Raw genomic sequence first — 13,936 nt, forward strand, 5'->3', positions numbered from 1 at the left:
AATTATAGTGATTGATAATTATTGTTCTTGGTCTACATTTTGGGAGTCAGATGGGAGGAACAGAATGTTGAAGATCAGAACATAAATCCTTGGAGTCATATAAGGTAATTTGTACTCATAAGAGAGAACAGAGTGTCTTGAGAGAATCCTAGCATATCCTGTAATTTTACAAGCAAGCAATGAAAATAAGCATGATATGAGCCATATTTATTTTTTAAACAAAAATATAAACTTTAATGTAAGATATATGTTTAGTGTTTTCAAAATAATTGATTTGTTAATAGTGCTCAGAAACTGCTTTTAGTAGTAGCGATGGAGAGCCAGTGTTGCAAAGTAATTGTGATTTTGACTTTCAAATAGTATAGACATGACAGAAAATGAGTACTTTCCCTGACCTTGGTAATAGTGTAAGTCCAATGTGTATTAATAAATGCAAAAGTATTAATGAGTCATAAATTGTGCTTATAAACTTTTTTTAACAAAAGCCATATGGTAGGCTTTGTAAATATTTAAAAAGGTACTCAGTGTGAAAAAATTTGTAGGGTGATTCCAAATCTAATGTTTAAAAGGACATTTCTTCTAGAAAGTTCATGTAAAAGCAGTGTGTGTGGACAGAACTTCATATACTATTTTTTTCCTTACTAGGCTGATCATACCTCACTCTTCAAACAAACAATATAAAAGTGAGGAATGTGGAGGGAAGCAATGTGAATATAAACAGAACAGAAGATCCTTCATTTCTCTCACAAATGTTCAAAGACAAATGCACACTCTCAATGGGCCTTATGAATGTTTGACATGTGGAAGAGAGTTCAGTTGTTCCAGGTGTTTTCAAAAGTGTCAACAATCTCATACTGGCAAGCAGCCATCTGGATGTGAACAACATGGAAAAGCCTTCACTTGCTCCAGTTCCTTTCAAAAACATGAAAGAACCCATAATGCAGAGAATCCTCATCAGTGTGAACAATGTGGAAAAGCCTTTGCTACTTCCTGTCTTCTTCACTCACATGAACAAAATCATACAGAAAAGAAGCCCTATGAGTGTAAACAATGTAGTAAAGCCTTCTGTACTTCCTCTTCCCTTCGAAGACATAATCTAATTCATACTGGAGAGAAGCCCTATGAATGTAAACAATGTGGAAAAGCCTTCACTAGTTCCTTTAAACTTCATTTACATAAATGAACTCATACAGGGGAAAAGCCCTATGAATGTAAGCAGTGTGGGAAAGCCTTTGCTTCATCCAGTAACCTTCGCTCACATGAACGAACTCATACTGGAGAGAAGCCCTATGAGTGTAAACAATGTGCAAAAGCCTTCACTACTTCCTCTTCCCTTCAAAAACATAATCTAATTCACACTGGAGAGAAGCCCTATGAATGTAAACAATGTGGAAAAGCCTTTGCTAGATCCAGTCACCTTCACTCACATGAAGGAACTCATGTAAGAAAGAAGCTCCGTGAATGTAAACAATGTGGAAAAGCCTTTGCTTCATCCAGTCGCCTTCGCTTACATGAACAAATTCATACAGGAAAGAAGCCCTACGAATGTAAGTAGTGTGCAAAAGCCTTCACTACTTCCTCTTCCCTTCAACAACATAATCTAATTCATACTGGAGAGAAGCCCTATGAATGTAAACAGTGTGGGAAAGCCTTCCCCTGGTCCTCTTACCTTCAAAAACATGAACGAACTCATACTAGAGAGAAGCCCTATGTATGTAAGCAGTGTGGGAAAGCCTTCTCCTGGTCCTCTTCCTTTCAAATACATAAAAAAACTCATTCTGGAGAGAAGCCCTATGAATGTAAACAATGTGGAAAAGCTTTTGCTTCATCCAATCTTCTTCATTCACATGAACACACTCATTCAGGAAGGAAGCCCTATGAATGTAAAAAATGTGGGAAAACCTTCCCCCAGTCCTCTTCCCTTCAGAGACATAATCAAATTCACACTGGAGAAAAACCCTATGAATGTAAACAATGTGGGAAAGCCTTCTCCTGGTCCTCTTCCCTTCAAAGACATAAACAAACTAATTCTGGAGAGAAGCCTTATGAATGTAAAAAAAAGGTAGAAAAGGCTTCTGTACTTCCTCTTACCTTCAAATACATAAATGAATTCATACTGATGAGAAGCCCGATGAGTGTAAACAATATGGCAAAGCCTTTGCTTCATCCTGTAACTTCCTGTCCCATGAAAATTCTCATACTGGAGAGAAACCCCATGTACGTAAATATTGTGAAACCTTTAGTTGTTCCACTTATCTTCATATGCCTGAACAGACTCACACTTGAAAGAAGGTCTATGAATGTAAATAATGTATTGAATTTTCATTTTTTTTCTTTTTTCTTTTTTTCAAATACATGAAAAATCTCATAGTCGAGAAAAGCCCTATAAGGGAAATGGTGTGGTAAAGCCTTCAGAAATTTGGCTTATTTTCAAATACATGAAAAAACTCATTTTGGAGAAAAACTTTATGGATGTATGCAATGTGGGAAACCTTCACATATTCCTGTGGGATTTATGTACATAGAAACATTTATACTGAAGAAGAGCTCAGTGAAGGTAAATAGTGTGGAAAAGCCTGTATTAGTTGTGCTTATCTTCACGTACATGAACAAACTCATACTGGGGAGAGGCCTCATGACTGTAGACAATGTGGTACAATCTTTTCTTATTCCAATTCAATTTTAAAACACCAGAGCACTCATACTGGAGAGAATCTGTATGAATAGAAACAATCTGGAAAAGCTTTCAGTACTTCTCACCTTCAAGTGCATAAATGCACACATACTGCCGAGAAACCCTGTAAATGGAAGCAACATGGGAAACGTTTCACTCATTCTTATCAGTTTTGAATTATACACAAATTCACACTGCATTGAAGTCTTATGAATGTGAAAAATATGCAAAAGCCTTTAGTTGATCTTAATACCTTCAAATATAAGAACAAACATACTGGTGAGTATAAACAAGGTATATATATATCCTTCATTTGTTGCAGTTATGTACAAAAACATGAAGTAATTCATATTGGAACAAAGCTATATAAATGTAAACAATTGGAAACACATTCCATTGGAGCAATTCCCCTAATAAGCATTAAAGAAATGGTATGTATAAATGCACTCGAATGTAAAAATTGTAGCAAATCATTCAACTTTTCTGGTCATCTTCAAATACATGAAAGGATGCACACTACAGAAACTCTGAACATTAAAAGTGTGGTAAATCAGTGCTCCCAGTTGCTTTCAAAGTTGCTTTCAAATTGCACTCACAGTGGAAAATAAACCCTCTAAATATCTGATATTTACTTCCTATACATGAAAGGTAATGGAGCAAAGAAATGTATGAAGTGTCCAATTTTTCCAGGTCCTTTGAAGAACATAAAACAATTGCACAGGGTGAGAATCTGAACCAGAAATTGATACAGTTTTCATACATTCCAGTTTGATTTTTGTGTCAGATTTCCATTGCATTGATGAAAATACCAGAGAAAATTCAACGGAAGGGAGGGAAGATTTATTTTGGCTCATGGTTTTATAACATTCAGTCCATCATGGGCTGACTGCCTTGCTTTAGCCCTGAGGTCAAGCAGAACATGGGTTGGAATGGTGAAGCGGGGTAGACCTACTTATCTCATGGCAGCTGGGAAGAAGAGAGAGAATATGAATTAAGTATATCACTAGTTACCTCGCAGGTTTTATTGTGCAGACCGTAGTTGTGGTCTTTCTATTTTCTATGATGCTGCTTCCCTTGATACTGTAGTGTGCACTTGTGATGGGGTTCACATCTTTGGTGCCTCATGGTCCAGGTACTGATTAGTAAAGGAAGAGAAAACAATGATGCTAGCTTCTAAGAAAACACGAGACAGGCTACTACCTCAAGTGTTCTGAGGGCAAAATCCCTAGTCAGTGTGTGCGTTTTCCTTAGCACTGCTGTCTACCAGCATTGCAAAGTTCTCATGAGAATAAGGTTTGATGACCTTGGAGAAAATGACACTGCATTTTGTGCATTTTCTGAAGATTGAGTTGGTGGCTTCCATTGTGGGTTATTAGATAGCTAAACTCTTTCATTTAACCACACAGAACATGACCACTTCTGGGGATCAGATGAAGATATTTCCTGTGCAACCTGCAAGTTTGCATGAATAACTACCCCAAAATTTTCAGAAGTACTTTATGTAGAGAGAAGAGAAGAGTAGTTATGGGTAATGGGATGTTCTAGCAACCTAATAACAAATGAGGTTGTTATTAGGGTCTGGCTCACCAAGACCCTTGAATACTAAGTGCTAAGCCTCCAGCTCAACAAGTGTGATAATCCCCTGGTATCAGGTACAGGATGTTCTTCTTCAGTTGGTCTTCCCCAGTTCTTCCCCACCCCTCTTTGTTCGTTGTAAATCTCAAGAATACACATAGAATATGGACATAGAAGAATGAATAGCAATCCCATGAGATGGCAGGCCAAACTGTCTGTCTCTTGGAGAAGGAGAAGTGTGGGAAGGCAAAAGTAAGAGGCGGAAGACTGGGAAGTAGAAAGAGATGGGGAGAGAACACACTGACCATGTCCCTCCCTGGCCCAGGGTCCAGTACAATGGGATGGAGTCTTTAAAGGATTTGTCTCTTGAGGCCACATTAGAGTAAATGTCTCTGTTCTTATTTTCATTGAATCCCCAAAGGATAATTGAGAATAATATTGGGATGAGGTATTGGAGGAAAATTGTTGACATTCTCACATCTGGCGGGTAGGTGGAGGGAAGGCATGAATATTATTCACATATTTGACCTTGTGTTTTCAGTTTCCTGGTGTGGTTACTGAGGTTAAGGGAATGGGGAACAGTGTCCCAGAAGGCAAGATACGTTCAGTTCCTGAATTCTAACTGCTCGTACTGTGGAATCTGCATAATATACTAACTTCCTTCCTATGTATTCAGAGGCAGACTACTGTAAACAGAAATTGCTTTAGGGGATAAGCAATTAGAAATTTATGTTGATTGACTAAATATGCTATATGGTCACATGATTAATTTAATCCACATTTAAGTAATTTATTAATATGAAAATGAATCCTAAAGTTTGAAAGAGCTAACTACTAAAGAATAATAGTTCTTAAATTTACAAATTTGTAAATAAGTCTCTGAAATTTGAGGATATTATATTCTTAAAACATGAACATGTTCAACCAGAGAAATAAGACAAAGGGATTACAATAGAATTCAAAGAGACAAACCCACACAGATTGTCATTTGATCCTGGATAAGTGTGCCAAAAATATATTAGAGAAAGAACAGCCTTTATTTTAAAAAAATGTGCTGGGAAAACTTGTTATCCATTTGTAGAAGAATAAGACTGAGTCTCTGTCCCTCACCTGGCACAAAATTCAATTCATGGATCAAAGGGCTATGAATTACATGCTAAGCTATGAATTCCTAGGAGAAAACAGTCAACACTGCAACATGGTTGCAAGCAACAATTTTCTCAGTAGAATTCCTGAAGGTTGAGAACTAACTTGAAGAATTAATAAATGGGATGACATCAAATTCAGAATTTTCTGCAAGACAAAGCAAACAAAAATGTGGATAACCCATAGGAGGAGAATAAATTTTCTGAGAGAAAAGTAGTATCCAGTATTCATAAAGAACTCCAGCAGGGCTGGGGATGTGGCTCAAGCAGTAGCACGCTTGCCTGGCATGCGTGGGGTGCTGGGTTCAATCCTCAGCACCACATAAAATAAAGATGTTGTGTCCACTGAGAAACTGAAAAATAAATATTAAAAATTAAAAAAAAAAGAACTCCAGCATCTTATAATACAAAATAACCCAGTTAATAAAGGAGCAAATTAAGTAAACACATATTAAAGGAAGAAATACATTTGACCATATATATGTGTGTGCGTATATATATATATATATATATACACACACACACACACATACATATATAATGAGAAAAAATATATGTATACAGATATATAATACACACAGATATATATATATATATATATATATATATATATATATATATATATATGAAATGATAAAAAATTTACCATCTTTAGGAAATAGGGAAATGAAAATCAAAACTACACTACATTTCATCTCACTTTGTTTAGAATGGCAGTCTTTTGAATACAAACAATAATAAATACTGGAGATATTGTGGAATAAAATTGATACATTCACACCCTTGGAGGGATTGTAACTGTGGAAATCAGTAGGAAGTTCCTCAAAACACTAGGAATGAAAAACCACACATTACAGCTATAGCATCACTTGGTATTTATCAATCAGAGGGAGACCAGTAGAGGAAGGGACCAGGCACAAGGAAGAGGGAAGGATAAGGAAAAAGAAGAGATGCTGGGAGGGTAATGGCAAAGTTATAGTGTTCTACTTTGTGCATGTGTGACTGCCTTATAACATCACAGCATTACGTGTAAGTATCATGCACTGAGGAAAATGCAGGAAAAAAGAAAGGGTACATTCCAGCTAATCTGCAATCTCAGTGTCTGAAGTTCTCTGCATCCTATTCCTCCCCTCCTGTTGGAGGCGACCCCAGGAGGAGTTTCCATCTCAGGGCCAGTGCCAACTGGGAATCATAGTATGCGCGAGAAGGCAAGTAGAGAGTGAAGGTTGCAGGTTCCCTCTGGAGTACCTTCATCCCCAAATTTGCAAACAGTAGCCAGCTCCAGGAGAGTTGCTCCCTATATGCATATCCTGACCTATGCTGGGTTATAATGTCCATCGGCTTCGCTGCTGGACTGTGGCAACTCATGCTTGTGCTGTTATCATCCAGGCAGGTGTCCCAAGCCAGTCCTCACTACATAGGGCTCCTCATTGTTTCACAAGAGAAATATTGACAAAGTGGAGACATAAAATGATAACGTAGCTTTTAGGGAAAAAAGAAATTATTTTATTCTGAGGCAAACTAAGAAATTAGTTCATTAGTTTTATCATGGCCTTGATAATACACAGATTCATGTTATTGTTCATAACATGTTCCACCATGGAAGTGATTTGATGAACTTTTATACCCATGGAACAAAGACCATGAATTTGTAGGTTTACCAAATTCTTCACTGGAATCCTTATGTAGGCAGGCAAGGAGACCTGCTTTATAGTTTTCAGAAATTATCTTGTAGAATTTGTAGCTGTAAGATTGATGTAGGGGAGAGGTTGGCTAAGCTTAGTGATAATTTTCATAATATCACAAGGATGTTAGATGAGATAAAATAGTTGAAAATACACAGTTTTTTTTTTTTTTTTTTTTTTTTTTTTGTAACGGGGATTGAGTTCAGGGGCCCCTGACCACTGAGCCACATCCCCAGGCCTATTTTATATTTTATTTAGAGGAAGGGTCACACTGAGTTGCTTAGCAACTCGCTTTTTGCTCAGGCTCATTTTGAACTCATGATCCTCTTGTCTCAGCCACCTAAACTTGTGCCACCATCCCTGGCAAACAGCTTTTAAAGGCATGAGATTGCCCAAAATACTATGGTTCTTGTCATGTGTAATTTTCCTCCCTCCACAGTCATGAGGGTCTGCTTTATCAATATCTTATACCGTGCAGGATCTCCAATACTTATGCCGCTTCAGAGAAGTTCAGCTTCATAGTGGACCCTTTGGGCTAAGTACCACAGTGTGCATGCAGAGCTTGAAAGTCTCAATCATAGCATATGATCGAGAGTCTGAGAGAAAGGAATGTAGTCTTCTGGAAAAGGAAATAGTTCTAAAGCCTTCAAGGAAGCAATCCCTGCGTGGTGTTAGTAATACTAGCCATTGTGAGCTTGTTCTTAGCTTTAGTCATTTCCATCCTCTGCATCTGACAGCATTTCCCTCCAACATAAAATAGGTATAATATATCCAAAGTACACATGATCAAGATTATACTGTGAAGAAAATGTGGTGAATGAATGGTTAGGCATCCAAACCAACCCCAAACCTCTTTGTGCATCATCATACTCTGATGGGACTGACAGTATGTTTTCCCCCTGTATGCACAGTTATCTGTACTTTGTGAATTACTTCACTTGATGTTTGGAGTATTTAATTCATTATCAGTTTGACTTTTTTCTCCTGGCCAATTTGAGTCCATGGCCATAGAGTCGTGTTCAGTACCTGGTTCTATGAAAGGTTTATCTTTAATGTCCAAATTATTGTAACTCTTATTACCTCTATATGTACAGTTTTTATAAGATTCAAAATCTTTGGGAATCCCATATGACAGTCAACAGAGTAGAAGTGACGGTGAGATGGTAGAAGTCCATATGTGATAGTGCTCCCAAGCATTTTCTGCAGCTGATGATAGTATTTACATCATCTGGAATTTGGGGTTCAAAAAATTGTTCCTATAAACAGTAGTTCACTTGGGTGATTAACAAGGTTAGGTGCAGACTTTGGGATGTGTACCACAATGACAAGGAGTGGATGTCCACTCAGGTTTGTTGCACTGGGAAACAGATTCAGCTGCAATAAGTTGACAAAATTATATTTGTCATATGAAATTTGTCATAACTTACTGTCTCCAGATATAATGATAATGTTATGCAGTTGAATAGACCCACATTAACATGCTTTCTTTTTTCCTTTGCATAGGAAGAAAGTTTGTTTTGGCTGGAAAGTTTTGGTATGATATGATTCTATACCTAGAAGACCCTAAAAGTTCCACTAGAATACTTCTAGAACTAGTAAATGAGTTCATCAAAGTAGCAGGATATAAAAATCAACACCCATAAATCAAATGCATTTCTGTATAAAAGTGACAAATTCTCAGAAAGGGAAATGAGAAAAACTACCCCATTTACAATAGCCTCAAAAAAAAACAACTTGGGAATCAATAAAAGAGGTGAAACATCTATATAAGACCTTAGAAGATGGAAGGATCTACCTTGCTCTTGGGATAGGTAGAATTAATATTATCAAAATGACCATGCTATCAAAAGCACTATACAGATTTAATGCAATTCCCATCGAAATCCCAATGACATTCCTCATAGAAATAGAAAAAGCAGTAATGAAATTTATTTGGAAAAATAAGAGACTCAGAATAGCTAAAGCAATCCTTAGCAAGAAGAATGAAGTAGCATCACTATACCAGACTTTAAACGATACTACAGAACAATATTAACAAAAACAGCATGCTATTGGCACCAAAGCAGATGGGTAGACCAATGGTACAGAATAGAGGACACAGAAACTAACCCACAAAATTACAATCCTCTTATGTTAGACAAAGGTGCCCAAAACATGCACTGGAGAAAAGAAAACTAGAGATTCATATGCAACAAAATGAAATAAACCCCTCTCTCTCACCCTGCACAAAACTCAACTCAAAATGGATCAAGGATTTAGGAATAAAACCAGAGACTCTGGATGTAATAGAAGAAAAAGGCCCTAATCTCCATCATGTGGGATTAGGCCCCAACTTCCTTAATAAGACTCCTTATTAATTCTTACACCTGTAAGCATTACAATCAAGAATCAATAAATGGAATGGACTCAAACTAAAAAGTTTCTTCTTAGCAAAGGAAACAATCTGTGAAGTGAATAGAGAGCCTACATCTTGGGAGCAAATCTTTACCCATCACACATCGGATAGAGCACTAATCTCTAGGGTATATAAAGAATTCAAAAAGCTAAGCACCAAAAAAACAAGAAACCCAATCAATAAATGGGCCAAGGACCTGAACACACACTTCTCAGAAGATGATATACACTCAATCAACAAATATATGAAAAAATGTTCATTATCACTAGCAATGAGAGAAATGCAAATCAAAACCACTCTAAGATATCATCTCACTCCAGTCAGAATGGCGCCTGTTATGAATACAAACAACAATAAGTGTTGGCCAGGATGTGGGGAAAAAGGCACACTCATACATTGCTGGTGGGGCTGCAAATATGGAAAACAGTATGGAGATTTCTTGGAAAATTGGGAATGGAACCACCATTTGACCTGGCTATCCCTCTCCTTGGCCTATACCCAAGGGACTTAAAAACAGCATACTACAGGGACACTGTCACATCAATGTTTAGAGCAGCACAATTCACAATAGCTAAACTGTGGAACCAACTTAGATGCCCTTCAATAGATGAATAGATTTTTTAAAAATGTGGCATATATACACAATGGAACATTACTCAGCAATAAAAGAGAATAATATCATGGCATTTGAAGGTAAATGGATGAAGTTAGAGAAGATAATGCTAAGTGAATTTAGCCAATCCCCCCCAAAAAACAAATGCTGAATGTTTTCTCTGATGTAAGGAGGCTGACTCATAGTGGGGTAGGGAGGGGGAGCATGGGAGGAACAGATGAACTCTAGATAGGGCAGAGGGGTGGGTGGGGAAGGGAAGAGGGACATGGGGTTAGAAATGATGGTAGAATGTGATGGACATTATTATCCAAACTACATGTATGAAGACATAAATTGGTGTGAATATACTTTGTATACAACCAGAGTTGAAAAATTGTGCTGTATATGTGTAATAAGAATTGTAATGCATTCCGCTGTCATATATAAATTAAAAAATTAACTAAAAAAAGAAAACTCTGTAGAAGAACAGACAAAGGAGAAGACAATCATATATTAGCATTAGAAAACAAATTTGTCCTTTTAAATTAGACTCCATATATAAGAGAGTTTATGTTACATTTTTCTTTGGGTTATTTCACTTGGCATAGATCTTTTTATTTTTTATTTATTTATTTATTTATTTTTTTTGCTTTTTGAGAGACCTTTATTTATTTTTTTATTTATATGTGGTGCTAAGAATCGAACCCAGTGCTTCACACATGACAAGCAAGTGTGCTACCACTAAGCAACAGCCACAGCCCTTGGCATAGATCTTCAAGTTTAATCCACATCATCACAAATGACAGTATCATCTTTTCAAAACCTAAACAATTCACACAGACATACCTACAATTTTTTAAATCCAGTCTTCCTTCACTGTATATTGTGTTTGTTTCTACATATTAACTACTCTTAGGGAAGCCGAAATACGTATTGGAGTGCAGATATGCCCACAAGGGCTGTTTCATGTCCTTAATATACATACCTGGAAGAGAAATTGTGAAGTCATTGAATACCTCTACTTTCATTTCATTTGAGGAACCTGCACAGTCTTTTCCATGGTGTTTGTACCAATTTACATCCCCACCAATATTTTATATGTGCCTCCTTTTCTCCATATTCTGGGCAAACTATGGTAACACCTATAAATTATGAGAAATTATTTGCTAAAATATTACTGTGCCTATGTGTACATGGAACTCATGCAAGTCAATATAGAAAAAAGAAAAACATCAAATAACCTGATTGATATGGGCCAGAAACTGAATAGACATTTTTTTAAAAAAGACATAAAATGGCTAATAGGCACTCAGCATTACTGATCACCAGGAATTGTAAATAAAAACCCTAATTTGGATCCTATACCTCATTTATTTCACATAATAAAAATAAGTACCAACTACAGCAGGTAATTTCTATTCCACCACAGAAAACCCTGAGATGTCATGCATGGGCTGCCCAAACTCTCTTTCAGCAAACATTATTCTTTCTCAACTGCCAAGTCTAGAAAACTGGAATACAACTTAGAAATACATCCCCAGATGGGCAAGTGATTAAAGTAAACCCAATAAGAAGTACAATATAGGGCTGGGGCTATAGCTTAGTGGTAGAGTACTTGTCTCGCACATGTAAGGCACTAGGTTCAATCCTCAGCACCATATAAAAATAAATAAATAAAGGTATTAAATCCATCTACTACTAGAAAAATAAAAAAGAATTACAATATATTAATAAACCTATAGGTAAAGAATTAGAATATATGAATGGAAGTATCAACTATGTGAAGTAATGTATGATTAATAAGATTCTTTTAGCAATATTATAATATGATGGTATTATGTTTCATCATATTTTATATTGAAAATACACATTTTTGCATTCAATAATTTTTTAATGGAAGAGAAAATTTACATATGTATTGTTTGCATAAACTACTACCCAGATACCATGCAATAATCTTTCTTAAAGAAAGCTATAAGCCTTTATCTATTATAAATGTAGACATATATCTTCAAAAGTATGGGCAAGTTGAATGAAGACATAATAACTACAAGAAACCAAGCAAGATTATCTCATAAACACAAATGTGATTTAGAGAAGAAAAGCAATATAACAAACTACCATAATGCCATAATGTAAAACAATTAATTTGTCGGAGACTAACTGGATTTGTCTAACTGTAGACCAATCCAGGGTTCCTCCAGGATAAAATCTGTAGCGCTTGAGTGCTACAGCAGGGCTTCTTAGACAAGCTAAAAGGCATCCATAGAATCAAATAGGTGACAGTGCCACCGAAGGTAAAAGCTGGGTGTTTATCTCAGGGAATGATGAGACAAAAGAGTACTGACTTTGCTGTTTGTATTCATTATTTAACTGGAAGTTTGGATGTTGAACAATGAATAGAAATTATATTGAAAGCATATGTAAAAATTTCTAAGGCATTCATACACACGTGAGCACACAACACTAGATTCAATCAGCTCAGCAAAGCTGCAATTGACAAGACAAACACAAAAATAGAAGCTTTTTATAATGGAAACAGTCTGAAAAATGAAAATAAGAAGCAATTCTATTCAAATTTGTACAAAAAAATACATAGAAATAAATTTTACAACAGAGTGTTAAAACAGAAAGTTGAAAGTAATCAAAGAAGAGTTAAATAAATGGAAAGGTAGCTAATATTCAAGCACAAAAAGTTCAACACTCTTAAGATCACATTTTCCTTATTTATTGCATCCAATAAAATACAACAAATATGACAGTGTATCATTGTGCATCTTGGATCTGAGCTATATCCCCATTCGAGCCGGGGATATAGCTCAGTTGGTAGAGGGCTTGTTATAACACCCTGGGTTCAATCCCCAGCACCACCAAAAAAAAAAAAAGGTCCACGTGCTTGTCTTCTTACAATATCTCTCCATCTCCATAAGCACAAAGACTAAGTTGCTGAAGGAGATACCATGGGGAGGAGAACCAAGGTGCCCCCTCAACAGCCAGTTCTCCCCCAGAAGCAGAGCTGCCTGGTCAACACCTAGAACAGAGGTCTGAGTGGGCCCCACTGCACCAAGATTGCTGACCAGCCCACTCATGAGCTGGTAAGTTGTGGAGTGATTAGCAGCCTGACACATAGACCTAGTGCAGATGGGAGGCCAGGGTTCAACAACACATCCACTGGGAGTTACCTTGTTGTAGGGGACAGATGAGGCAAGGCACCAAAGATAGCAGGAAACAGTTTTATTTGGCTGCAGCCAGGTTCAGAGGGCATAGCTTTTGCTGTAATCAATCAATCCCCGTGAACCCTGAGTTCAGGAAGTTTCAGAGTTTAATACCCAGCATGTAAGGAGAGGGGCTCAGAAGCTCACAGTCTGCAGAAGTTCACATAAAAGCAGCTTTTTCTTTCACTGTTCTAGGCAAGTTAACCTTTCAAGGACAATACCTGAGAAGGGGGAAGCTTCTTCTCTCCTTTCTTTCCTCCTCCTGTCAGCTGTTACCATGGAGCCCAACTGGTAACTTTCTTATCTTAGAAATGTAAACATCTCTGTGAAGCCCAGCTCAAGGCCAGAGGCACATTTCTACAAACTACTATACTGGTTGTTTGTGAAAAACTAGTAAGGGGGTGTCTAGCACCTGGAGTGCTGGTATCTTCTGGGCCAGTGGCCAAGTAAATTAGGGCAACACGAAAATAGGAAGTTTATCTACATTGGACTCTTGCAGAGACTCTTTTGCTCACAGTACTAAAATCAGCCATGGTGAAGATTTCTGGAAAGGCCCAGTTAAGACTTTTCTGTGGAGAAAGGGGGTGCTACTACAGTACCATAAAGACAAGTAGTTAATTAATAGTGACACCTCATTATACTGTTTGCAGAGTAA

At 37.0% G+C, this 13,936-nt stretch overlaps 1 protein-coding gene across 1 annotated transcript; it reads left to right on the forward strand.

The window, feature by feature from the left end:
- The first annotated feature begins 65 nt into the window (after nt 1–65).
- On the forward strand, nt 66–3,230 carry LOC114080285 (zinc finger protein 709-like). Its single transcript, XM_071611914.1, is given in 2 exon segments — nt 66–104; nt 646–3,230. A coding segment is annotated over 1 exon segment (1,596 nt). The 5' UTR covers nt 66–104; nt 646–763; the 3' UTR covers nt 2,360–3,230.
- Nucleotides 3,231–13,936: the final 10,706 nt, after the last annotated feature.

This window comes from Marmota flaviventris, chromosome 5 (genome assembly GCF_047511675.1).
Source record: "Marmota flaviventris isolate mMarFla1 chromosome 5, mMarFla1.hap1, whole genome shotgun sequence".
In the NCBI taxonomy this organism is placed as follows: Eukaryota; Metazoa; Chordata; class Mammalia; order Rodentia; family Sciuridae; genus Marmota; species Marmota flaviventris.